At 56.5% G+C, this 24,814-nt stretch overlaps 7 protein-coding genes across 7 annotated transcripts; 3 read left to right on the plus strand and 4 right to left on the minus strand.

Annotated features, from left to right (window-relative positions):
- Positions 1–343: 343 nt before the first annotated feature.
- On the plus strand, positions 344–2,538 carry GUITHDRAFT_164715 (hypothetical protein; the record flags this gene model as incomplete). Its single annotated transcript, XM_005827302.1, has 13 exons — positions 344–360; positions 411–509; positions 580–610; positions 752–835; positions 882–888; positions 1,066–1,124; positions 1,183–1,225; positions 1,553–1,598; positions 1,623–1,720; positions 1,774–1,966; positions 2,113–2,266; positions 2,311–2,385; positions 2,428–2,538. The coding sequence occupies 13 exons, from the start codon at positions 344–346 to the stop codon at positions 2,536–2,538; spliced, it is 1,017 nt and encodes a 338-aa protein (XP_005827359.1).
- A 1,171-nt stretch (positions 2,539–3,709) lies between these two features.
- Positions 3,710–6,902, minus strand: GUITHDRAFT_142873 (hypothetical protein; the record flags this gene model as incomplete). The annotated part of the gene is given in 19 exon segments (XM_005827303.1): positions 3,710–3,958; positions 4,021–4,058; positions 4,107–4,162; positions 4,212–4,275; positions 4,356–4,413; positions 4,478–4,562; positions 4,618–4,728; positions 4,793–4,881; positions 4,921–5,101; positions 5,121–5,218; positions 5,269–5,523; positions 5,711–5,758; positions 5,888–5,925; positions 5,976–6,208; positions 6,293–6,348; positions 6,453–6,530; positions 6,584–6,642; positions 6,699–6,765; positions 6,813–6,902. 19 exon segments carry the CDS (start codon positions 6,900–6,902, stop codon positions 3,710–3,712), a joined length of 1,953 nt encoding a protein of 650 aa, XP_005827360.1.
- A 680-nt stretch (positions 6,903–7,582) lies between these two features.
- Positions 7,583–10,243, plus strand: GUITHDRAFT_164716 (hypothetical protein; the record flags this gene model as incomplete). Its single annotated transcript, XM_005827304.1, has 17 exons — positions 7,583–7,652; positions 7,948–8,013; positions 8,067–8,113; positions 8,163–8,177; positions 8,284–8,351; positions 8,406–8,445; positions 8,496–8,559; positions 8,611–8,672; positions 8,728–9,012; positions 9,062–9,156; positions 9,207–9,246; positions 9,298–9,338; positions 9,386–9,598; positions 9,646–9,747; positions 9,808–9,854; positions 9,909–9,940; positions 10,161–10,243. Coding segments are annotated over 17 exons (1,368 nt in total), but the record flags the coding sequence as incomplete, so codon positions are not given.
- Positions 10,244–10,678: 435 nt separating this feature from the next.
- On the minus strand, positions 10,679–15,314 carry GUITHDRAFT_113622 (hypothetical protein; the record flags this gene model as incomplete). The annotated part of the gene is made up of 20 exons (XM_005827305.1): positions 10,679–10,700; positions 10,748–10,796; positions 10,905–10,983; positions 11,226–11,258; positions 11,358–11,432; positions 11,486–11,520; positions 11,577–11,635; positions 11,773–12,510; positions 12,743–12,815; positions 12,926–13,052; positions 13,232–13,366; positions 13,417–13,566; positions 13,787–13,892; positions 13,950–14,043; positions 14,303–14,531; positions 14,576–14,614; positions 14,910–15,010; positions 15,062–15,108; positions 15,155–15,224; positions 15,272–15,314. The coding sequence occupies 20 exons, from the start codon at positions 15,312–15,314 to the stop codon at positions 10,679–10,681; spliced, it is 2,304 nt and encodes a 767-aa protein (XP_005827362.1).
- Positions 15,315–16,183: 869 nt separating this feature from the next.
- On the minus strand, positions 16,184–16,629 carry GUITHDRAFT_75684 (hypothetical protein; the record flags this gene model as incomplete). Its single annotated transcript, XM_005827306.1, has 3 exons — positions 16,184–16,302; positions 16,355–16,456; positions 16,506–16,629. 3 exons carry the CDS (start codon positions 16,627–16,629, stop codon positions 16,184–16,186), a joined length of 345 nt encoding a protein of 114 aa, XP_005827363.1.
- Positions 16,630–17,612: 983 nt separating this feature from the next.
- On the plus strand, positions 17,613–20,825 carry GUITHDRAFT_164718 (hypothetical protein; the record flags this gene model as incomplete). Its single annotated transcript, XM_005827307.1, has 13 exons — positions 17,613–18,824; positions 18,924–19,130; positions 19,176–19,257; positions 19,310–19,344; positions 19,389–19,460; positions 19,509–19,793; positions 19,933–20,001; positions 20,120–20,163; positions 20,207–20,271; positions 20,314–20,366; positions 20,412–20,510; positions 20,564–20,623; positions 20,673–20,825. 13 exons carry the CDS (start codon positions 17,613–17,615, stop codon positions 20,718–20,720), a joined length of 2,331 nt encoding a protein of 776 aa, XP_005827364.1. The 3' UTR covers positions 20,721–20,825.
- On the minus strand, positions 20,771–22,126 carry GUITHDRAFT_154173 (hypothetical protein). The gene is made up of 5 exons (XM_005827308.1): positions 21,427–22,126; positions 21,272–21,326; positions 21,155–21,226; positions 20,971–21,015; positions 20,771–20,924 (listed from the first exon to the last, which is right to left on the minus strand). Exons 1-5 carry the CDS (start codon positions 22,104–22,106, stop codon positions 20,859–20,861), a joined length of 918 nt encoding a protein of 305 aa, XP_005827365.1. The 5' UTR covers positions 22,107–22,126; the 3' UTR covers positions 20,771–20,858.
- Positions 22,127–24,814: the final 2,688 nt, after the last annotated feature.

The following is a 24,814-nucleotide window of genomic DNA, read 5'->3' on the forward strand; positions in this document are numbered from 1 at the left end:
GAGCCAGAAGGAAAATATGAGGACATTCGGGACTCGTCAGTCTTGACTTTTGTTTCCTTTTACGGTTCTTTTTTTTCCTTGATTTTGCGGGAAAGTTGGCCTGTGTGATGGCAGGGGAGAGGGGAGCAGGGGCGAGGAAGATGCAGAGGAGGAGGCGGGGGAGGAAAGGAGGAGGACGGAAGGAGGTGGATATATGTAGACAAAGAGGAAGAGGGTCCGAATGCTTGTATGTTGTGACTGGTACATGCTCATGGCTGAACGCTGTGGAAGTTCCTCAAGGTGGCAGGAGCAAGGGTCGCAACGAACAAGAATGCAGGGATAGTGGGAGATTCCCCTTCCCGTCATGGCGTTGGAAACTTGGTCCATGCACTGTCGCCTCTCTTGCTGCGCCTCGTGACAATGTGTTGCAGGAAGCTGCTACGTGTGACCTTCGCTGTGCGCGCAGTACAGATCCTGATCTCTGTGCCCATGCTAGACGAACAACTCGGATCGCTGACAGATGCCCTTAGGTGGCGTCTCATACTTTGCTGGGAGACTATGACACCTCGACCATGCTCTTGTAACCCTCTGTTCGTTCAGAAGGCTCGAAGTGGCTCTGAAGCATGCAAAGGTACCCCGAAGAAGCAGCAGGAGGTGGCAGCGGCTTCTGCGATGCCTTGCGAGTTCTCGCGACAACTTTCGATCACTGGGATTCTGTGCATCTCATGGTTCAAGTCTCGGTGGTTGTGCATGCAGATTGAGTTGACGACAGGGCGTCGCCGAGCATGGCTACGTGTATGAACACAATCATGCCTTCTACCCTGCCGTCCCGTTCGTTGCCTCCTGGATATCCAAGGTAGGGATCTGACATCGAGTTGAAGTGTTCTGATGTCATACCACAGTTAGGAGGTGAGTAAGAGCGGCGAGTTTGGGATCGAGCATGTAACTCTCAACAGCTGGAGGTTGCGACGATCGCACAGTCTTGATCGTTGGATGTCTGCTGCTGAACAACTTGTTGTTCTCTGGAGCCGGTAGCTCGGATCCTTGCTGCAAGGCTGTGACTGGACTCACTCGAGCTGTCTGCAGTCGTTGTCATGCATTTCTTGTCTCTTAAGGTGCTTCGATCAGAGAGTGACGCTAGGAATGTGAGCAAAATCCTCTCTGTCTCTCCCCTCCCTTTCGGAGGATGAAGTTGGTTCGCAGGCAGCAGTCTTCTTCATACTGCAAGTATGTTGGTTCAAACCAGGTAGTGAAGGAAAAACGATCTGACGCAATAGTTTCAGCCCTCTTCGATCTTCACGCTGGCTCCGTATACCGAAGTTTGAGAGCTCATTGTGGGAGGGATGTTTGAATCATGCCTTGGCAGGCCTTCTTCGTTTTCTTCTGCCTTGTGGGATGCTGCTAATGGAAACAATCATCTCTTCTTGGGATCTTGCGCGTTTGCTGTTGCTACTTGTGCGAGGTTAGCGCTTTCCCTTCCTCATCGACCTACATCTGAAGGTTTTGACTCCCCGTCTTGATGTAGATCCAACGGCATAACGTTGTGTGGATATGTAGTGTACTTCTCCTTCAGGTTGCCACTCTGCTCATCTTCAACCTACTCCCCGATTGTCGCTGAGGTACCTTCTCCCTGCATCCTGCAGGAAGTTGGCGTGCGCATCGAGACAGGGGCAGTTGCACTGGGCAAGGATGCTCATGGGAGCTTTCTCGCTAGTCCTGCAGTGCGGAGTTGTGGTATCAGGTGCAAGGGAGGGGCTGTGAGGGTATGAAGAAGGTTTACGTCGTTCCCTCCAGGCCACCTTGCTTTCTCTCTGTTCGGGAACCTCCTTTACTGTAAGAGCGACTTCGCAATCCTCTCTGCTCTCCAGCACAACTTCCGCCCCCATCCCCCTCAAGATCCTCGTCCCTGGTGCAACCAGCTCGGTCCCTACAGATTCGTCCAGCAGACGTACTGGGGTGTGGGTTTCCTGGAATATTTCGAGTTCAAGTAATCTCTCATTGCTATCTTCGATTTCTCAGGGCGGTTTTCAGGCAGGTCCCGAATTTCCTTCTTGCGCTCCCCATCCTCTCGCTGGCGATTCTTTGCGCTTCGTCCTTTTTGTCTGATCATAGGAATCTGCTTCATCCGCGCAGTCTCTACGAAGTTCTATCGGGGAGTTCAGGAGGTACGACAGGGAAAAGCAGGAAGGCGCTAGGAACAAGCTCGGGGCTGAATCTCGACACTTTACCATATGTTGCTCACGCTGCGTTCTTGGCGATCTTTGCCTTCTTCTTCATCAACGTCCAGGTTGTTGCCCTCCAGTCCTCCTAGGCTGCCCTGACGTCGCTCAGGTCTCTACTCGACTGCTCTGCTCTTCATGCCCTTCAGTCTTCTGGTTCTTAGCAGCGTTGACCCATCGATCTCAGGTACGAAAACGGTTGCTGATGTTTTGTGACGGCAGCTGATAGGTAGCGAAGGATCCTCTTGCAAGGAAGCTCGTTGCGATCTACTGCTGTTTCTTCTCGATCTATGCCAGCATCGGCTGCGTCCTGTTTTCCACCTTCCTTCCATGGACATGAAGCAAGGAGCAGGAAAGGTAGACCGCTGCCGGACGATGCCGTGAAGAATGATTGGAAAGCTCTCCTGCTCCTTCCATCTTGGCAGAGCGCCGAATTCCTTTTCTCCTCATCTTCTCGATTTCGCACGTGATTCCTGTACATCCGGGACGGAGTTTGGTATCTCATTGTGGCTCTGCGCGTATGAGGAGGATCAACTCGGATAGCGGAGGTGCTCCACTCCTACCTCGACATACCCCAAGTTGTGCCTGGCTTCCGCCCAGTCGGGAGAGAGGTTTACAGCAACCTGCCACAAGGGTCAACGTCCCTCGGCGCAGATTCAGCTGGCAGGGAGCTGACCCGCAGGAGCTCCACAGCCTCCCTCCTGATCCTCTTGAACGCCTCGTCGCTCCCCTCCTGCGTCGCCTGCCAAGGCTCAGTCAGACGTTCTTGTGCGCGATCTTGTGCTGGACCCTGTGGAAGACGATGACGCCGAGGTTGTTGTAGAACTGTTTCAGCATGCTTGGCTTCACCCCCTCCTCTCGGATCGCTGCGCGATAGTCTTCCTCCTTCCAAGACTTCATCCCCTTGAACTTCTTCTCCTTGCCCGGACTCCCTCTCCCTCGTCGCTGCACATGGAGCATCAAGGACGGGCATGAATGAAGTGTGGAAGACCTCAGCGCCCTTTCCTTCCTGCCCCTGTGGAGGTTTTGTTTGTACTTGAGGTTTTGAAAGGCTCTCAGAACTTGCTTCTTCTTTCTGTCCTCCCTTCCCTCTCCCCTCGTTTACTCCCTTCCCTCCTTCGTTATCCCTTCCCCTTCTACCTCCGTTCTCATCTTCCTTCCTCCCTCCCTTCTTACTTCCCTGGTCTCCTCCCCTGGCTTCTCCCTTCTGCTTCTTCTCCGCTGCTGTGGAGGGCGTCTCCTGCTAGTCAAGCAATCAGCATTTCTCCACCTCGAGTGCTCAAACCTTCATGTGGGGCTGCTTTTCTTGTCCCCATCCTCTCTTTGTCCAATCAGGAGGCTCCGTCGGCAGGTTGTCGATCGATCGACCGTTCTTCTCCTCTACTCTCTGCTCCAGAGGTTACAACAACCGTGCAAGGTCAGACATCGAGGGCTGACGATCACTTCGACTTGCTTGGCTTTCTTCGAGCTTGCCTTCTGCATAATTCCTCACGCGTCATCTCATCACCAACTCAATCCGTCAGTGCCTGAGAGAAAAACGTCTCGATGTTGAGCCTTGCGTTGGGGTGAGAAGGATCCAGGAGCAGCGCGATGCGATAATGCCGTTCCACCCTCTCCATGTCTCCCAACGCCAGCAGAGCTGTGCAGGACAAGTGAGTTCTTCCTCCTAGAACAGACGTGCGGGTACTGTTGCCGAGGTTGTTGTACGCGTCAGCATACTGAGGGTCAATCCTGATCGCATTCTCGTAGTGCACGATTGCCTGAATTTCACTGTCACCTTGTCTGTGGAGGAGGGGAGGTATCTTCAGCAGCTCGCGCATACCCCTTGAATGCTCAGCTCCTTCCTAGCCAGCAGATCACCTGCTGCCATGTCAGCATCGGTAGCATGACGGACCATGGGCAGCAGACCAAGGTTCTTGTGAGCCCTCTTGCTGTAGGGGTTGACCTTGACAGCTTGTTGCAGGCTGGGGCAGGAGTGTGATCGGGGAGAGTTGCGGCAGGACTTGAACTTACAACTCCACTGACTTCTTGACATCGGTCTCCTCGTAGAAGGTTGCGAGGGACCCGAGAGCCTCTCCTGTTCGTCAAATCATGTCAGTTGCTACCCGGAAGACGGAGGAGGAGGAGGCAGGAAGGAGGCAGGGAGGAAGGAGCTACCGAAGTTTGGAGCCAAAGAGACAGCTTTCTCATACAAGCTCCTGCACCTCTCATACTCCTGAAAGACAAGAACAGCTCGGTCAACTGAAGCTCCCAGCATCTTTCACAGTGTATGATCGCACCGAAGCTTTCTTGCTCCCCTCTGCCACTCCTTTGCAAGTGACATGAGCCAGGTTGTAGTGAAGTTTTGCATTGTCAGGGCAGACCCTTCAAGAGAGCGCGTTCATCAGCGTTGTACACGATCAGCCCCGACTGCTCAAACCTGATCCCTGACTCGAAGATCCTGTCCGACGACATCCAGTCCAAGTTCCTCGCCCTCGCTGCGTACGCCATGGCGGAACCGACGAGCCCCAGGAGGGAGATCGCGACTTGTCTGCTGTTGTGGGAGCGAATGTGACGAGGAACAAGAAGTATCTCTCATAGCTCAGCTGCAGTACCCGAGGGCTGGAGAGGAAGGAGTGAGCAGGGCTGCGGCCAGGCAGCAGAAACCAGCGGAGGGCAGGTACATGATGCGCTCTGGGTGATCCTGTCAAGGCAGCAAGAGTAGGAAGGCAGCACAAGCCACCTGCGACTGCGAACCCAACGGTGAAAAAGAGGTTGGAGGCGGGGATGAAAGGAACTGCCTTTGAGTCAGTTCAACGGGAGGTGAGACGCTCGTTTTCGACCAATCAGCAGGACGATCGAAGACGTCACGGTGCGCTGACTGGCTGTCTTGAAGGAACACAGGCATGCGCGGGTTGTGAACGCTGCCAACAACTCACACACGGGACAAGCGAGGACGCATCCTGACCCAGCAAGGTTGCGATGAAGAGTAGGAGGGCGAGAGAGTAAACGTTCCGAGGGTCCCGCAGGTCTTTGACTGTCTGCCATGATCGAGATCAAACTACAAGACTGTCTGTGATTGGAATCTCACCCTAATGCAACCCATGCTCCAGTCACAGCACAGCCAACGGGGAAACAGGAGCAGTCGAGCGTTGACGACGTAGTACTGCCAGTAGGACAACCATCGGTAGAGGGCTTCCTCTACGAACGCTGCAGGATTGTTCTCGGCTGTGAAGGTTGGCGATCCATGCATGATTCGGATTCGCAACAACAAGAGCAAGGAACCGAAGGCTGTCAGAATGCTGAGACGCAGCATATACCATCCCGCACATCGTCTCCCCGGTTCCTGACCAAGTTCAAAAGTTACCCCTAAGGAAACACTCCACAAGAACAGTCGGACGAGACCTTGCCGGGCCCGCTGTCTTTCAGTGTAGGGTAAGGCAAGAGAGTCACACGATTCCTGACGGCGTCAAGGCTGCCGAGAACCTTCCAATAGGTCACCGGGCTGAACATGTAGATGATGGGTCACTGACCGCAAGAGCAGTAATCCCTGTCTCCTTGCAAAGGAGGGATAGCGCAACCTGGCAGCAAGATCAATCGCCTCGACCCGCGTCCTTCCTGGTTGAAGTAAGACACAACGATCGTCCTAGTTTCTCAACAGTACGCTGCGATCATTTGCAACCATGTCATCTCCACGACAGAGAGCTTACCATGGCCAGCGCAAGAATAAAGCATCCTGCTGCTCGACCTGCGCTCGAGGGTCACGGCCCGGTACAGAACGTGCCGGCTCTGCCTGACCTCGGCCGACATGGCCGCTGACAGATGCAGGAAAGTAGAGCAGGAGAGACAGGAGGTAGAATAAGGCAGACAGCAAGTCTGCTCGCCCTACCAGACCGACGACAGCCTCGCAATGCACCGGGTGGGTAGCAAACAATGTCCCGACCGCCTTGACCATGTCAGGATCGGCGCGATCATACTCCTCGTCACCAAGAGCGGGAGCTTGCCACTTGATCTGGGGAATACCCACAGAGCTGCAACGACAACGAGCAGGCTCGTGTTCAGCGCATGCAGCAGGATGTTTGTTCCGTGAAACACTGCATCAATCCACCGGTCACCTGAAGGCAACCTGCCCACCTCCTATGGTACCTCTCCTGTCCAGCCGTCCACCGGCCTGTAACCAGTTGAGGTGAAAGGTGAGGACGGTGAGCGGCCGGAATGACTTCATGACGGAGCTTCTCTCAGTGCTCGCAGCGAGACATCAACTCCAACCCTCACCTTGTGCGCGCTCACTGGCATCGGCCTCCCCCAGAAGTCGTGCTGGAACATGTTCGAGACCTTGTCTCCGATGCTCCCCTTCACGACCTCATGAGTAGCGGGAGGAGACCACGAGTCGTCGATTCTCATACCCGTGAGACGACGTCCTCGTTCTCAACGATCGCGCCATTGTCATCGAACACGAAATCGGCTGTAGCGGTCAAGGGGTCACTAATCGCCATGGCAGCATGCCTCCAGCAGCAGCACCGTCAAGGGCGTTCTCGAAGGTGGCGACGGCAGCGAGAGAGCTGACGGCAGCAACGAGCAAGATGTCCTGAGGGCTGAGGTCACCGACAACACTCTACTCGAGCGTGCACGGACCCCCCATGCTCCGACGCCTTCATCCTCCTGGTCGTTCCTTCCGGGTGTAGCCTCCTGGTCGAGGTTGGTTTTCTTGCCGGCATCAGCCATTCTATTTTTCTCAGTCGAGTTCTGCAGCCCTTCCACTCAAACTGCACATGAGCGCAGCTCCTGCAAAATCCCCCCCACCTCCCCTCCCGAGCTCGTACGTGAACATCAGGGGACCTCCTCCATCTCGGCCTGCAACGCACGAACATGGATGTTAGCGCTGATGGCTGCTCCCCTCCTCTCAGCATCGGCGTCTTCTCCCTGCATCCCTCCCTCCCTCTCCCTCTCCCTCTCCTCCTCTCCCTCCTGCCCCCATGACCCTCGCTTCACTCGGCATTGCGTTTGCCCGACTGGCCAACATTTCACTCAACAATTTTACGGTACTGACCTCGCGCCACCCCGTATTCTATAGTAAAATGGACCCCGTTCCAAAGGTACACTAAAATGTATTTAATGTTTAAATAGGTTTATAGGATATTCAAAGACCCTCTTTTAGAGCGAATCCGAGAAGGCTATGACTAGGTAGGGTCATTGTTTCATTATTAATTTACAGACCAACAATAGGAGGAAGAACATTTAAAACTTCATTATTTCAGCAAGCGTTTGTACCATTATTGATATTGGACAGGTCATCGTCGGTAAAACTGTGAGTAACCTCTTTTGATTCCAGTACAAATTACATACTTATATTAACAAAAATATTTAAACATATATTAGTTCTAAATGTTGGTTGGAAGTGGACGATGGCTTTGCCATTCCTGACCGTCCTCCCCCCCTCCTCCTCTCCCTCTCCCTCCCTCCTCTCCCTCCCTCGTCCTGCCCTCCTCCCTTCATTGTCTGTGCCCATGATCCATGATCCTCTCCCTCTCCCTCTTCCATTCCCTCCTGTGTCCATCCTGTCACGTTTGACCACCGATCACTGCAACACAAATCCTGCACCTCCGTCGGTCCTGTTTGATGCTTCTGCGCTATTCGAGTGCTCTTGCTTTCTTTCACATTAGAACCTTTATGGGTACACTTCTCACTCAGCATTCCTCTATCTTCCACAGAGACAGAGCGCAACCCACCCACCGGCTTCTTGTTCCGCTGCTACTGACTTTGATCCAAGATCGTATGGCCTACGACGAAGACTCCTACACCGACAGCATCACCATCGCACTCAAAAATGCAGACGGTATGCATCGTCTTCCTAACCATTCTCCTTCCTGGATCTGATCGGAACTCCAGGAGTGTCCCCGGACTTTCTACTGCATGATGTCAACATCGAATGCAAGGTATGGTCTCCCGTTGCAGCAATTCATGCGATTGATCCATGGCGAGCAGATAGGGGACATCAAGGTTGTTGGCTGCTGCCAGTCTCATCTCCTCTGCTCCTTGCCTCACCTCAACCTCAACTTCTCCCCTGCCCTCCCAACCCAATCCCAATCTCAAACCCCCATGGCAGGGAAGGCTTCACGTCGAGTACCCTGGAAATCCCGTCCCGCAATCACAGAAGATCGTCTTTTCCGGGAGGTGGAAGGAACCAAGGGATCATCCGCTGACGATGCTGATGGCTGGGGTTTGCAGGCTCTTGAAGGACGCGGAGGTGATAGGAGACCTCGTTAACGTGCGTGGAGGGAGCTTGGAGGAGGCGGGAGGGCTGAAGTCGTTCCACAGGGCCACATGATGCCGGCAGTGTTTCATCTTCTCGTCCCAAGGAACTTGCATGCTGAGTCTTCACGTACGTGCCGTGAGGATGCCCGCGCGAGTCTGCTAAGCTGTGCTCGTTTAGACCGCGCTGCGACGCCGCTGGCAGCGAAGAAGGAAGCGAGCGCGGGGGAGAAGAAGACTGTGGTGTGTTGAGCAGATGTGGATCTTTAAGAGTCCTCGTTCCTAACAGTTTCCCAAGGTTGAATCTCCCGCTGCCAGTAACAGCCCAGCTGCCTCCAACCATCCTAGTGCCTCCAACCCTCCTGCAGCCTGCGTCTCCCCAGCGCCGCAGGGCCATTCGAACTCGCTCTCGACTCCGTCAGCTGGAGTTTTCACGCCTCAGGCTCATCACCAGCTCCCCCCCGTCTCGTTCAACTTCGATCCCTTGATGTACTCTCCCTCCCTCTCTCCCTCCCCCGTCCCTTTCGCCTTTCCTTGCGATGGCGTTTCCCCATCGTCTCTCGCGTATCAGCAGATACAACAGGTGAAAACGGGAATCATCATTGCCCACAATGCCTGACAACATTCAAAAGGTGTATTATGAAGCATACTATCAAGCATACCTACAGTACTTCACGGCGGCAGCAGTCCAACAGGATGCTTGTACCGAGCAGAATGAGCAGAACTTGTAAGCCGAATCGTATTTGGTGGAGGTGAAACTTTGACCATCCAACGCAGGCAAGAAGGAGAGTCAGCAAAGTTTGAGGCAAGGATGGAGGTGTGTACTTGAAGACTTTGAAAGTTTGCATCGAATGATATGCCCACACAGCAGGAAACGTCCGTCCGATACGCCAGTGTAGCTCAAGAAAGGTTAGCAAGTGATGCTTGCTTCCGCCCTCGCTCATACCGGGCAGCAGAGAGCTTGGAGATACTGAAGAGGCGGAGTTGGATGAAACTGCTTCACGGGGCATGGCGAACGATGTTGGAAACGATGGTCGAGCACGCGGAAGGCTGAGACGACTCTACTCACTCGCTCGAGCAGATGCGGCCGGTGAGCAGCAGAACGCGGAGCAGGTGAATCTGCTGCCGGGAGCGCGAGCTCAAGTGAACAATGACTTCGAGCATGAGCGGTACGTGTTGGCTGCGTGAGAATGCTCCTCTCACTTGGTCTTGCCAGGGGCGAGCAAGAGGGTCACGGGCAGCATCGAACGCTGGTGCTGGCACTGAAGCTGATGTTCGTTGTGGTCGTTCTGGGTCAAGACGCCAGCCGTGAACGAATGTAAGAAGTGCTTGTGCTTGTCTGCTGCCTTACAGGGAGCTCACGATTGTCTCGCCCCAGGGTTGCCCTTTGTTGTTGTGCAGCGGCCATCTTTCTGCATCAGACAGGTCAGTGATAATCGTCTTGTATCCTCGAGTTTTCAATGACTGGAGATACGACAGGCATCTTGAGGATCTTTGCCTGGCTGCACCAGGTAGAGTCCCTTTCTTCTTCCTCCGCCTCTCTTCTTCACCTCCTCCGCCTCTCTTCTTCACCTCCTCCGCCTCCCCCCCCCTCCCCTTGACTTTTTCCCTTCCCTTCTTCGCTTCTCCCCCCTCCTCTCTCCTTGCCCGCACCTCCTGCGTTCACTCTTCCCTCCTTTCCCCCTTGCTTTCTCCTCCACTCCTGTACATCTGGCTGAAGGCTGTGCAAAGGAGCGGGGAGATCGCCTGCAGTACGACGACGGCGAGATTGAGCATGAAATGAACGAAGAGGAAGTTCCCAACCATGAGGGACGAGGAGGCGAAGCAGGAGGAGGAGAGGGTTTCACAGGGCTGCTTGTCGACATTACTGCCTTGCTCGTAAGTCTCGTTGCAGCCTCCTGTCCCTTCCAGCATGCTCACCAACCCACAGGTCGGTTTCTTCACCTCCCTTGTCCCTCGTACTCCTGCGCACGCTCATCATGCGTTCTGAATGGTCGGGGCCCGAGGAGGAGGCCCGAGGAGGAGGCGAGGTAGATGACTAGCATGTAGAGGCTCCCAACCCTCGGTTTACGCTGAGACCCATTTCAAGAAGAGTAGAAGAACTGTGGAAATGTCCGTGACCCTGTGCGTAATGACACGACTGTTGCTGCTGACACACTGTGATGCTGATGTGCTTGTGCGTTCTATTCGTTTCGGGTAAAGTTTTCAAGATCCAAGACAGGGGAGAGAGGAGAGGGGCAGGAGCAGGACTACCAGACCTCGCATCTCTTCCTACTGGGAGAGTCAGTGCTGAGTGAGAAAGCAAAAACAGAGGCGACCTCGGATTCATTGGAGAGCCAACAGCGCACTGAAAGGCTTCGGCAAACTCTGAAATAAACGTGAGAGGAGGAGGAGGAGGAGGAGGAGGAGGAGGAGTGGACCAGGAGGACAGACAAGGGGAGGAAAGTAAGGAAGTAGCAGGGGAGGAGGAGATACCCGGTGTCTGGGAGAGAGGCCCGTTGACTCGCCAGCGATCAGGAGCATGAGGGTCCGTCAGGAGCTGCAGCTCTTCAGCCTGCACGAGAAGCTCAGGAGAGAAGGAAAGGGAGCGGAGGGCAAAGAAAGGCTGCTACCACCCACTGGCCCCTCTTGTTGAGGTCCAGGTCATGGAGAGAAGAGAGCGGGGAGGCGAGGAGGGTAGGAGATGGCAGAGGGAGGAAGAGAGAGGAGGAGAGAGGAGAGGATGGCAGACACACTTGAGGAGAGAGGGGGAGGGGGATGAGGGGGAGAAAGGGGCGGGAAGGTAGCAAGTTTCACCTGCTTGCGAGCCTTGGAGCACCAATTCTGACCCTGCCATGGGAGATTGAGTGGCAAGGACAGGACACGACATGGGGACTAGCAGGGAGGAGGAGGTGGAAGTGGAGGAGGGAGGGAGAGTGGTAAGCTCACCTGAGCCACGAAGAACAGCTGCCTGTCCGTCCTGCTCGGAGCCGCCTGGCCCTCCTTCTCCCTCAGCTCCCGCTCCTGCCGTGTCCGAGTCAAGGACGTGGAGGAAGCAGCAGCAGTAGCAGCAGTACCATCGCTCTGTAGGCGATCTTGACGCCCCCGATGTCTGTCATCATCACAGTCGTCAGCCCTCCTTCCTTGCCCTCCGGCCAGTAGCCATACCAGCGATGTTCTCGCCGAGTGTCAGCTCCCCGTTCACGTGCTTCCCGTCCAGCTTCATACTGTTGGCTCTCGATCACCGTCTCCTCTACCTCTCCTCTCCTCTCCTCTCCTCTCCCTCTTTTCCGCTCTCCCTCCCTCCCTCTCCCTCCCTCCCTCTCCCTCCCTCCCTCTCTCCCCCTCTCACTCCTCCCCACACCTGTTGTACAGCTCGACCACACAGCTTGCCCGCTCCTCGAACGCGTCTTTGTCCGCGTCGGACCACCACTGCTTCATCCTCCCCTCCGGGTTGAACTTCCTCCCCTGGTCGTCGAACCCGTGGGTCATCTCATGCCCCAGGATCGTCCCGATCGCCCCGAAGTTGCGCGCAGCTCGGTAGGTGGTGGAGAAGAACGGCTTCTGCAGGATGCCCGCAGGCACGAAGATTCCGTTCTTGTCGTAGCTGTAAAACGCGTCCACCATGGCAGGCGACGTCGTCCCCCACCTGTTGCGCTGCACGGGGCGCGAGAGCCGCGCGAACGCGTGGTGGATGTACCACTTGTAGAGCCTGTCCCCGTCCTGCACGAAGTCGCCGGAGAGGGAGAGGCCGCGGTAGTCCGCCCATGTCGGGGGGAAGCCGATGGAGAAGAACATGTCGGCCAGCTTGTAGGTGGCGAGGGACTTGGTCTTGTCGTCCATCCACGGGACTTGCAGGATCTCTTCCTGGAACACGTCCCTGATCCTGCTGAGCATGTCCTGGGCCTGAGACAGGATGTCCATTGAGAAGTAGCGCTGGACGAAGACCTTGCCAACGTAGTCGGGCAGCGCATTGTTGACGGACTTGTAGCACTTGTACCATCTTGGCACCCTCGTCTTCTGCCCCACCACCACCTGCTGCAGCTCCTGCCCGACGGCCAAGAAATCCTCGCTCAAGTCCGCTCCGAGGATGAAGGCAACGCTGGTGAGAGAGTGAGGCGAAGGCGAACATGGCAGTGGAGCTGCAACACAACGAGGAGCAGAAAGATCGAGGAAGCAGGGTAGGTGTAAGAGAGGGGGATGAGGTGGTGGGAGGGAGGAAGGAGGGAGTTGAGCAGGGAGTAGGATGATGGTGGTTATGGAGGAGGAGGAGGAGGAGGAGGAGGAGGAGGAGGAGGAGGGATGAGAAGGGGGATCAGGTAAACAGGGTAGACCGGAAGAGCATGTAGGCTCGGATGTGCGAGGCAGGAGTCTTGGGCAGCAACTCTTGGACGCCCCGGAAGTAGTCTGAATCATCATCATCATCATCATCATCATCATCATCATCATCATCATCATCATCATCATCATCATCATGGGCAGCAGCAGCATTGTCATTATCGTTCTCGTCATCCAACCTGGATTTCGAATCAACACTTTCGCGTTGTTTAAGTCAGCCTTGTAGGGTCCAGCCATTGCGCTCAGAACTTTCGGAAGAGCGAGAGAAGGGCAAAGTTGGTCGAGGGAGTCAAGGGAATATTGACCCTGCCAAGAAGCATCTCAACCCTCGCCCCTCGCCCCTCGTTCCCCCAGCTCCTCCTGCTCTCCTTGCTTCGTCCTCTACTCCAACTTCTGCTAGTGCTCTTGCTCCTGCTCTTTCTCCTGCTCTTTCTCCTGCCCCTGCTCCTCTCCTCTCTTTTTTTCTCCTCCTCCTCCTTCTCTACCTGTGTGGATGTCCTCTCCTGCGTAGCATCCTTGAAGAGCTTCGCCAGCTCCGTCTCAAAGTTCAGCGTAGCCTTCGCATCCTCCTCCGCCTCTTCCTTGCTCTCCCCCGCAAGCATGAAGACCTTCTTCATGACCTGCATGCGCTCTCACCCTCCTTTCTCACAGCAGTCAGCACCAGCAGCACCTCCTCCAGCCCCTTGAGCTTCGTGTTGGCCTCCGTGCTCCCGCTGTAGTACCACTTGGGGTCGGGCAGCGTGATGCCGTCTTGCATCAGGTTGACGGCATACTTGGACGGCTCGTGCGGGTTCACCTCAACACTCCAGTCGAAGAACACCTGCTGAGGGTGAGGTAGGAAGGAGTGGAGGATGGGAGAGAGAGGGGGGAGGAGAAAGGGTGATAGATGGAGAGGTGAGTATGCGAGGAGGGAGGAGGGAAGGAGGAGGAAAGGAGGGAGGAAGGAAGAGGGAAGAGGAACGAGGAAAGAGCAGGAGGGAGTAGGAGGGAGGAGGTGAGTGGGGGGAAGGGATCGTTCTAAGAAGAAGGGAGCTCTTGACCTTGATGTCGGACATGTGCCACTGCACCAGCAGCTCCTGCAGCGCAGCGAGACCGCAGGGTGTGGGGTGGAAGCGAGCGAACGGGACGTGCGAGTGTTCCTTACAGCTGCTGGCAGAGTCAGTGGACTGCCTCCCTCCACGGCCTCATTGCCTCCTTAGTGACTGAAGAGCCTTCTTGTAGGGCTCGATCGGCGTCGCTCCCAGCTCGTTGATCCTCGTCATGTTCATGCAGCTGCGGTAGAAGTTGCCGGCCAGTCCTGCGGTACCGTCATCCTACTGCCTAGAGGGAAGGGAAAAGGAGATGGAGAGGTAGGGAGGAGGGAGGAGGGGGAAGGGAGGGGGGAGAAGGGAGAAGGGAGGATAAGGATAAGCAACGTGGATGAGGGAAGGAGGGGGACGAAGAGGAAAAGGAGAATGGAAAGGGAAGCAGGGAGAAGACAAAAGAAAGAAGAGGAAAGAAGAAGGGAAGGGGGTTGGGTGAGAGAGAAGCTACTGGTGCTGCTGCTTGACACTGACCGTGATCCGTCTCGACAACCTCTCGGAGCAACTCGTTGTTCCTTGCGCTGACGCCGCTCCATGCTCGCGCCCACTCGTTTTGATCGGCCTCGACCTGAGGAGCAGGGGTTTCAGGGGGTGGGGCCAGGCACACTCCTCCTCCTTCCTGCGTGATCTCCTGGAACGTGCCGCATGCATAGCTGTAGAAGTCATGGCAGGGGTCGGCAGAGAGGTCCATGGCCTTCAACACCTGCGGGGGGGTCAGTGCAAACGGAGAGGAGGAGACGGCAGAACCTCGTGCGGGAAATGTCTGGCTGCGATCTTTGCTGCCTCCTGGGCAAGCAGAGGATGAGAGGAGGGTGGATGAGAGAGAGAGAGAGAAGAGCGAATGGAAGAGAAGGTTGCATGGAGGACGTAGGAGCAAGGCCCGTTGGGAAGCAAAGGGGGAAGGAGAGACGGGGAGTACAAATGTAAGGAGAAGGATGGTAAGTCAAGGTAAAGAGGAAGGAGGGGGAAAGGGAGAGGGAGAGGGAGAGGGAGAGGGAGAGGGAGAGGGAGAGAGGGAGGATGCAGGGAGGCAGGGAGAGGCGGGGTGTGCACTGGGGAGCAGGTGTGACCGAGGACCTACCTGAGACTCTCGGCTCTCGCCAGCTTCAGTGGCTGGGTTATCGTACTGCTCCTGGAAGGACTTGAGCTTCTTGACGAAGAAGACGGTGGCGAAGATCAAGACTACGAGGAGGAGTCACAAGAATGTCGGCCACGAGCCCAGCCGGATCGCACCGAAGAATCCAACGGCTATGGCGATCCGCTTCATGCGCTTCCTTTGCCTTGAAGGCGCGTCATGGCTCCATCGCTCACACTGCAGCATCTCACCTTCCTGACCTCCCATCGGACAGTGGGACCCTTAGGCCCTCCAGCGTGTTGCTCCGCATGCTGATCGACCCTTTCCCGCAGGGATCGAGCGCTGGTTTCACTTGCAAGATGAAGTACCCTGCTTCCTCGTTGCTTCCTCAGCTATGTACACCTCCTCCATACCGACATGAGCTGCTGCAACCTCTCCCGATCTCTTTCCTCTCTCTCTTCTTCCTCTCACTCCTCCTCTCCTCCTCTTATCTCCTCCCTTCCCCTTGCCCCCTGCAGTGACTCAGCATGGCGCAACCAATAGCCCCATAGTTTGCAATTTTAGTTATTGATGGTGCCTCAGAGCCCGCCTCGCCGCCTCATCCCGGGCCCGGTCCGATGACCATGGCGGCATGACTCGGTTGGCCGGGCACTGCCGCAACTGATGCGGCACAGCCGCCGGGCCGGCTGGCAGGGTGTCACTGGCCGGGCCGGCCGGTCCCGAGGCTATCTGGCGGCCCGGGACACTGCCAGCCTGTCTGACTGAGTTTCAAAGTTCTCCGACGGCGGACTGTTAGTCCGGCGATCTGCTCTGCGGCTACTCAGTGCCACTAGCGACCGTACCCGGTAGTACCGTGCCTCCCGGAGTCCGGCGACCGAGGGCCCGGCCTGCGACATCCGGCGATCGGATCGCCGCCGACGATCGGCGCCGGGATGATCCACCGCCGGCTCAAAATTTCCCGGAGTCCGCAGGTTCGAGTCGCTGAGTGAACGTCTGGCTGTGAGATGCTGCTGTCCCATCATAGTCATCCGATGCTTCTGGACGATCGCAGGGAGCCTCGCCGGGAGCCCACTGGGGAACAGGGATTGGGGGGCCTTGCTTAATGATGATGGAAGAAAGATGGAGTGAATGTTCGCTTGCATGCTGGGAGTTGAGCTGAAGCTGTCGACAACTCGATCACGGTTGCGAGGCTTTGAGAAGTTCAGATAGGAGGAGAAAGGCGACAAGGGAGGAAACGAGTCGACAGGAAGCTGTGTCTACACTATCTGGCTGTCTCACACTCACTGCTTCCACCCGCTCTTGGCTTGCTCTAGCACGTAGCTCGAGACTGCTTCGATCTCGTCCGGATCCAACCCGAGCTTCTTCGACTTGATCCCGTAGGCAGGCATCGGCCGCTTGCCTGGAGGCAGTCAGCTACCGAAGGCACTGGTGAGGAGGACAGATCTCATCACCTTTCGTTACGATGTCAATGATTGCGCTGACATCCGAGTACCCATCTCTCTTGAGAGAGTCTTCCGTGAGCGTCTTGGAGGGATTCAGCGTGTTCCCGCCGCCTGCACCATCATGGTTACGGATGCAGCAGAGGTCCAACTTCAAGCATACCCTGATGGCAGGCGATGCACTTGGTGTTGAAGACTTCTTGTCCGCTCCTTCCCTCAGCCAATGCAGGATCGCACCCTGTGAAGGAGAGGAGGGCAAAGGAGAGTAGCAAAGGAACAGCTTTCATGGCACCTGCCCCGCTACTCCCAGTCTGCACAGCAGTGCGCAGAGAAGGAGAAGAGCAGGAAGGGTGAGAGGAAGAGGAGGAGGAGGAGGAGGAGGAGGAGGAGGAGGAGGATAGAACTGAGAGAGTTCTCATCGAGATGCTAGGAGGAGGTGCATAGCAAGAAGCCGCCGCCGCCATGGCCGCAAAACTTGCCCACCGCACCATTATCGGTATCAAGTAATTGCTTTTTCAAATTCCGTTACAACCGTTACGTGCTTTGTGTCAACCGTTAATTTGTAACTGAAGGGCACGCGCGAGGAGCGGCAATGGCGGAGAGGCAGAGAAGAGGAGGGAGCGAGATGGCGGGAGGAGAGAGAGAGGGGGGGAGGGAAGAGAACTTGTTGAGGATGAACGAGGCGAGGGTGAAGAACAGATCACCTCAGGGTGACGAGGGAGAGGAAGAGGGGGACAACGGGAGGTTGGAGGTGTCGGGTCCGCTTTCTGCAGGGATGCGATGGGAGGAGATGAGGAAGGGTGTAGAGAGGATTCCATGGCTGTAGAGAGCATGAAGATGGCTGAAGTCATGATTGCTGAGTGAAAGGTTGAACCTGAGTGCCGGAAAGAGCCACACCGATGTCCGTGAATACATGACTGTCTGGGAAATGTCCTGGTTCTGCTAGAGTTGTTGGTCCGTTCATGCTAAAGTCCAGTGGAGGATGTAGAATGCAGTGAGAAAAAGAATCAGATTTTTTGAAGATGCTCTGAGAGAATCCCAACGTGCTGTATATAGTTGAGGCTGGGAAGACGAACGTTTGCGCTCGAATGTGCCGCGCTCATGCTGTTGGCAATCAAATTTACAGAACAAAACGCTGATTTGTAGTTGCACAGGTGAAGCTTGCAATACCCAGGAACTCGAACACACTTTGTTGAGGAAACTTGGTCGTTGCAACTTTGGAATCGTTCACCCCTGGCCTGTGCCGTTGTTCGTGAAAGACTAGTTCAAGATGCGGATTATGATCAAGGGAGGTGTTTGGAAAAACACCGAAGATGAGATCTTGAAGGCAGCCGTGATGAAGTACGGCAAGAATCAATGGTCTCGTATTGCTAGTTTGCTTTCTAGGAAGTCTGCGAAACAATGCAAGGCTCGCTGGTACGAATGGCTGGACCCTAGCATCAAGAAGACAGAGTGGACGCGAGAGGAGGACGAGAAGCTGCTTCACTTGGCAAAAATCATGCCGACACAGTGGAGGACGATCGCTCCCATCGTCGGCCGCACAGCCGCGCAGTGCCTGGAGCGATACGAGAAGCTGTTGGACGAGGCGATGCGAAGTGAAGGTCAGGCCCCGGATGAAGCGGATGACCCCCGCAAACTCCGCCCAGGAGAGATCGACCCGAACCCGGAGTACAAGCCAGCCCGTCCAGACCCTGTTGACATGGACGAGGACGAGAAGGAGATGCTCTCCGAGGCCCGAGCAAGGCTTGCCAACACGAGAGGTAAGAAAGCGAAAAGGAAGGCCAGGGAAAAACAGCTCGAAGAAGCTCGCCGCCTTGCTTCTCTGCAGAAACGACGTGAGTTGCGCGCAGCTGGAGTCGAGATCGTTCGCAGAAAGAAGAGACGAAACTTCATCGACTACAATGCTGAGATCCCCTTTGAGCATAAGGCTCCTCTTGGCTTCTATGAGGTTGACGGGGAGCACAGCATCGTGCCAAAGCAGAACCTTACCAATGTGAGCTTGAAGGACCTTGAAGGTGCCCGGAGGACAGAAGTTGAAGAGGAGAGGCAGAAAGAAGACTCAGAGAAGCAGAAGAAGCGAAGGAAGAAGGACCTTCCTGGCGCGATCGTGCAAGTGAACAAGATCAATGACCCACAGCGTGTCACGAAGCGTGCCAGGCTGATTCTGCCAGCCCCCGTCGTCACCGATCAGGAGCTGGAGCAGATTGCGCGTGGAGGAGTGATGCTCGATGTCGAGGAGGGAGGGAGTGCAGCCACGAGGTCTCTTGTCGGCTCCTACACGCCTGGCGGTGTCACTCCCGGCATCCACGGAGCCGCCAACACTCAGAGGATAGCTCGCACGCCCATGAGGCAGTTCTCTCTCCAGGAGGAGATCAAGAGCGTCGCCATGATCAACGCCATGGGAACTCCCCTGCTGGGCGGTGAGAGCGGACGCGACAGAATCGAAGGAAAGGATTTCAGTGGCATCACCCCGGCAAGGCCGGTAAGGAGCTGCCCATCTGATCCCATGCATTCTGCTGCTCTCCTTGCAACCTCTTCGTCTCTCGCGCTTTCTCACGATTCATCTTGACTGTATTCGTAGGTGATGGCAACGCCCAATGTGGCTGCTGGGGGGATGACCCCAGCACAGACCCCTGGGTTCGGTGGCAAGATGCTTGCAGCCGGCGAGGCGACACCTGCCATGAGTTTGACTGGCGGTGCAACGCCAATGTTCCGAGACGCCCTTCACTTGAATGCTGATGATGGAAATTCGCTGTATGATGAAAATGCCAAGATGCAGAGGGCCAAGGTGTCGTTTGTTCCGAGCATAATGAAAGAATTCACGCTTTGCCAGGAAACTCTCTTGAAGCAACAACTTAAGAATGCGTTGAAGTCTCTTCCAACTCCCAAGAATGACTATGAGCTCAATTTCGGAGGTACCTGAAAGGCGTGAACGTTGGCAGCTCCTGACCATTGTTGGATCCGTAGCTCTGGCAGAAGGAGTCGATGGTGAAGAAGAGAAGGTATGAGCTCAAACCTCGACTCTCTGAATCTTACCAGCTTGCAGGATGCTGGATTCGAAGAAGACATGTCCGACATGGCACGCAGGCTGATGCGGGAGGCCAAGGCGAGAGAGCAGGTGCAGGAGGATAGTGTGCGATGTCGCGGCTCCCTGACGCACACACAGGCTGAGCTCAAGAGGAGGGCCATGGCAATCCAAAGAGACCTCCCCCGCCCCCTCCAAGTCAACCCTGCCTACGGGAAGGGCGAGACAGCAGACAACATGGCAAACGCGACCTTGCAGGCTGCTGCCAAACTCGTACACCAGGAGATGCTGGCGTTGCTCCACTCAGACTCGATCGCCCACCCTGTTGCCGGGGCCGCTCCTCCTTCAGGGAACGCGAAAGTGATCGAGCCGGTCGACGACGAGTACATGAAGATGGCGAGATCGCTGGTCGATGCTGAACTGAAGGTGTGAGGAGTCATGTGACATGCTTCAACGGGCTGGTGACATGGATGACGTAGGCTGTAAATGATGCTGCAGAAAATTCGACGCAGAGGCAAGGAAGGATGTTAACCTTAGCCTTGATCTGACGTGCTGATGTTTGTAGGCTTACTCTCAAGTCTGGCAAGAGATCTCAGAGCAATTCGTCTACCTTCCCTCCGAGAGAAAGCTCAAGGTTTGCAGTCAGTATTGATGATAGTCTTTGTTGTCATGTGGTCTTGTGTTGCAACAGCATTGTCTCTTCTTGTCTTGCTGTCTTCATATCGTCGAAGCTCGTCTAACTCACGTGGCAGTTGCGGGAGAGTTTGACACCTGCTCAAGTGATCGAGACGCTCAAGTAACAGGAAGGGACGCGAGGGTTGAACTCATGAAGTTGACAGGAACGAGCACGAGATTGTCGTGGCGCATGCGAACCGAGAGGTGAAGAAGATCGGGAAGGCGGAAGGTGAACGAGCGAGGGTCTGAGCTGCTCCTGACGCAGCGGCAGGTCGGACGGCGAAGATGATTGCGGGGTACGAGAAGAGGAGTCAGTCGTTGAAGGTGAAGGAGGCGGGGAGGATGGGAGGAGCGACTGAAGGGTCGCAGGAGGACGGGTCCAACATGCTCAAGGAAAAGGAGGAGAACATGTTTGCGCTGGAGACTTACAAGCTGATGCATGCCTACGAGAAGGACGCGACCCCCAAGGTCTGTCGCGCTCCTGTGCTGGGCCTCGGGCGTGTTTGACGTGCTCATGGCAGCGAGTGGAGATGCTGAATCAGCTCTGCGAGTCGGAGAACCTGAGGGAAACAAAGCTTCAGGTCTGCTTGCTGTTCCCCGTCACGCTGTTGTTGACCGCTCATGGCGCAGGCTCGGTACGCTGAGTTGATCGCAAAGAAGAAGGAGAAAGCAGCATGAGCGTGAGGGTTCAGTCGCTGGGATGAGATGTGACTCGTTTAACTTCCGTCCTGCCACATTGCAACATTTTTTTCTCTACACCTAGATCAAACTTGCTATCGTTTTACATGTCCTCGACTCTTTGTCTTGTCTGCTCTTTCAAGTTTCTTCTTTGCTCGTCTCCACAGTGATCGGCTCAGTCTCCGGCACCTTCTCCTCTTCCTGCTTCACATGGGCTCAGTCAAGCTCCACACATCTCGCCAGGACTCACGCTTGCTGGTACGCTGACAGAGAAGCCAGAGGACAAGCCAAACACCTGAAAGAAACGATCTGAAGGATGAATGGAGGGCAGGAAGTCGAGGGGGAGAGGGAGGGAGGGAGGGAGGGAGGGAGGGAGGGAGGGAGAGGAAGGTGCGAGGCTGGGGGTTGGCAGGAGCAAGGGAGTTTTCATTTACCTGCATGAGGGTGTGAATTTTGTCCCGATAGTCCCAGTGCCCCTTGACGATGCCGGTGACGTCAACGTTCTCCTGTTCGCGAGTCACGACAGCGCGCAGAGGAGGGTCAGACCCTACCAGGTTCGAGTTCTCCTCCCCCTCCAGCTGAATCGCCTGCAGCCCCGCGACAGATCTGCCAGTTGCCATCAGGCCTGCCGTGACGCTCCCTCCCTCCTCCCTGCCTCCCTGCCTCCCTCCCTCCTCCTCCCTCCCTTCCCCCCCCCCTCCTCTACCTGCTGAAGCTGGAGGAACGATAGAGGAACGACAGGACCCAGTCCGTCTGACAGTAGGCGTTGACCAGCCGGTGTCCGCACACGGAGGAAGCTCTCCTCCAGTCCTTGGGGTTGGCGGGGCAGGGAGTTCCCATGCAGATGGCAGTCTCGACGATCCCAGCGCCCTCAGCTCCGAGCTTCGACAGCTCCAGCAGGCACTTGAAGATCATCCGAGCTCCGACTCCGAACCCGACCAGCGTCACCGGCCGGTAGCCCTGCACCCGGCTGGCGAGCGTCCGCGCGAGCTCCTTGCCGGCCTTGTCGGCTCGGAGCTCCGTGACGCTCCAGGTGCTGTCGATCCAGGAGGCAGCGGAGATGAGGGTCCTCGGCCAGGTCAGGGAGAAGAAGGCGGCACCGAGGACGACGCTGCCCACCACGGAGGTAGTGTAGTATCCAGCTTGCGACTTGAGGTAGGAGGAGACCACCCGTCCCATCTCCCTCAGCTGCTTCGACTCCCACCGCAGGGCAAGAGTCTCCCCCCCGTCGCTGGCGACCGAGCAGAGGGCTCTATCCCACACCTTCCACGCGCTGTCGTCCTCGTCCAGCAGCCACCCAGTCACTCCGATGGTCACGGGCAGGCCTGGGCTCGTGTCGATCAGGTCGAAGGCAAACTCGTCCAGCTCTGCCGTCCTCCTCATCATCTTGTACCCGCAAAGTCCAGCTCCAGCTGCTCCAAACGAGACCCCCAGCACTGCTGACAAGCCGCCGAAGGCTGCGGCGCCTGCTGCCAACGTCCCTCCGATCCCCACGGCTGAACCTACGAGCCCGAGCCCGGCGATGACCGCGGGGGCGGCCAGCCCGCCGGTGAGGCCGATGAGGGCGCCGCCGACGACAGCGGCTCCTCCTATCTTGGCCGCCCTCAGGTACTTGGACTTGGGCTTGGCGGAGCTGGAGGAGTCCTGGGGCGACTGCTCGAGGATGGAGGCGCGGATGATGGCCTCGGAGAAGGCGATCTCAGCACAGGAGATCCACTTCCAGGGGATGCGGAGGTGGTCCGACAGCCTCCGGACGAGGGACCTGGCCCGGGCATCGTACTTTTTGGTCGAGAGGGAGGAGGAAAGAATCATCCAGCAGATAATCCACTGAAGGCTTCTGTCCTCCCTCGCCGTCTCCTCCTCCTCCTTGGCCGCACTCTCGACCTCAGCCACCGCAGCCGGCACAGCTGATGCTGAAGACGGCTCCTCCTCCTCCTCCGCGTGCTCTTGACCGTCTAGCAGAACATTCATGAGATGACTTCGCTTCTCCTTGCCCTCACCCTGCGTTTCTTCCGCACGCTTCGGCTCTCTGCAAAGGAAATGAACACTCTCTCCGCCTACCACAAGGACCTGAGCTGCTACCTTGGACTAGTGCCCTCCTTCACTTCCTGCTGCTTCCTCGCATCACCTGCGCCAAGTCTCAGAGAACCAGCAAGCGTCTCCCTCCTCCATCTCCCTCCTCACTCACCCGCGATCTTCTCCTGCGACTTGATGATGAAGCTTGAGATCGTCGGCATGTCAACATGGTCATCCTCCATCATCTGCTGCTCTCAAAACCCTCAGCTCCCAGCACGGCCCCCAGCTCCCACCTACCTGAAGGGCCTCCAGGGACCTGCTGTCCACAGCCAGATCTCTGCAGATGATCGAGAGGTAGCGCCGGTACCACCCGACGATCGCCCCGGACATGGCCAAGGAATCCACGAGAGTGAAGGAGTCGGACTCGCTCTGTATGCCATCCCCTCCTTCCACTGCCACCTCCTCCTCCCGAAGGACTGTCTCTGCCTCCTTGCTCGACAGCTCCGCCAGCACGCGGGTCTGCCTCTTGAGCATCTTCGCTAGGAACCCAGCACACAGCGCCGATATGCTCCACCTGCCGTCCGACTTGTCAACCCCCAGCGCACGCACTTCCTCCTCTCACCGTAACTCTGACGTGAGCAGCCTGTCAGGGATCCTACCAGCCCACCAGGGCCTGCCGTCTGCCTCCGCGGAGTTCTCCAGTACAAGGTTCACGGCCTCCGTCGGCGCCAGCTCCGCTATGCACGGCAGCTGCCCTTGGACGTCGACCCTCCTCCTGTCTGTCCTCGCCATTGGCGGGAGGTCTGGGAGTCCGGCCACTGAGGAGAAGTAGGCCTTAGCAGCAGCAAGACAGCCGTTGGAGATTCTCGTGCATCGTATCATGTCGATCCTCCTCGTCCTCCCCTTCCCATCTGTACACTCCAGCGCGAGCCGGACGAACGATTTCCCGATGAGCATGTCCCGCACATCCTTCCTGCTCATCCCGCTCAGAGACTTGCCGTTAATGCGCGTGATTGTATCGCCAACTCCGATGACAGCGCATTCCACTTCTTGCTCCGATGTCTTCGAGCTCGCTCCTTCAGATCCTGCCACCTCTCTCTCCCGTGCTCCTCCCTTCTCTCCCTCCCCCTCTCCCTCCACTCCTTTCCCCTCCCTCTTCTCGTCCTCCTGTCCCGCTTCTGGTGATGCAGTCCAGTGCCGTGTTACCAGCCATGCTGCTCCCCCGTCATTGATACCGCGCACGATGCATCCTCTCTCGCACATCTCGAGTTTCAGTCCCAGCTCTCCTACAGCCTCGTCCCTTTCGTCCTCAAGCGGGGCCTGACGCAGCAGCGTCACGGCAAAGGGCTCGGTGCCGACAGCATGGCACAGCTCCAGCCACACAGGAGTTCCCAGCTCCCCGTCCAGCATCTTGCCCATGGCAGCGACGTCAGTCGCTTCGTCGACGGGAACGGCATCGACCGACTTGATGATGTCACCGATGGCGACGAGACCGCAGAGGGCCGTTGGGCTGCTGTGGTAGATCTCGGCAACGACGGGGCCCTTGTGGGCAACAACGTTGACGGTCAGTCCAAGAGCCTTGCAGAAGATGCTGGACTTGCTCTGCTGCGACGAGAAGACCTTGATATTTGCAAACTTGGACCTGAAGTTCTTCATGCTGGGGTAATACAACAAGCGATGATAAGGCGCAGCTCGGCAAAAGCTTTGTGGATCTCCCCCCCTTCCTCTTAGAAGGAAGTGACTTGACACTCGCTGCTCAAATCCCGGCCTATGCCTGGTCGACCGCCCTTCCTCCTCCTCCCACTGCCTGCTTGCTTTGTTTGGACCAGTCAAATGTAACGCCTTCACGCCCCCCTTCCTCTCATTCGACCCTCTTCCTACGATCTCTTTCTCCGATCTCTCCCTCCTCTGCTCCTCTCCTATGTTACCTTGCTCCCCCCTCTTCGTCCTCTCCTCTCCTCTCCTCTCCTCTCCTCGCTGCCTCCTCCGCTTCCTCCGGGAGCAGCCCGCGTGAGTTGTGGGAGCAGTACGTTCCTGTCACAGATGAGTGCTTGTTCCGAGGAGGAAGCGACTGTGTT

The sequence above is a fragment of the Guillardia theta genome (assembly GCF_000315625.1).
Source record: "Guillardia theta CCMP2712 unplaced genomic scaffold GUITHscaffold_68, whole genome shotgun sequence".
In the NCBI taxonomy this organism is placed as follows: Eukaryota; class Cryptophyceae; order Pyrenomonadales; family Geminigeraceae; genus Guillardia; species Guillardia theta.

Excerpts from the sequence above, each read along its gene's own strand:
- GUITHDRAFT_154173 (XM_005827308.1), bottom strand. The coding sequence starts at position 22,106 with ATGATGAGGAGGACGGCAGAGCTGGACGAGTTTGCCTTCGACCTGATC. Across the intron at positions 21,327-21,426 it reads CGTTCCTCCAGCTTCAGCAG|ATCTGTCGCGGGGCTGCAGG; the intron begins GTAGAGGAGGGG and ends GGCAACTGGCAG. Across the intron at positions 21,016-21,154 it reads AAATTCACACCCTCATGCAG|GTGTTTGGCTTGTCCTCTGG; the intron begins GTAAATGAAAAC and ends CGTTTCTTTCAG.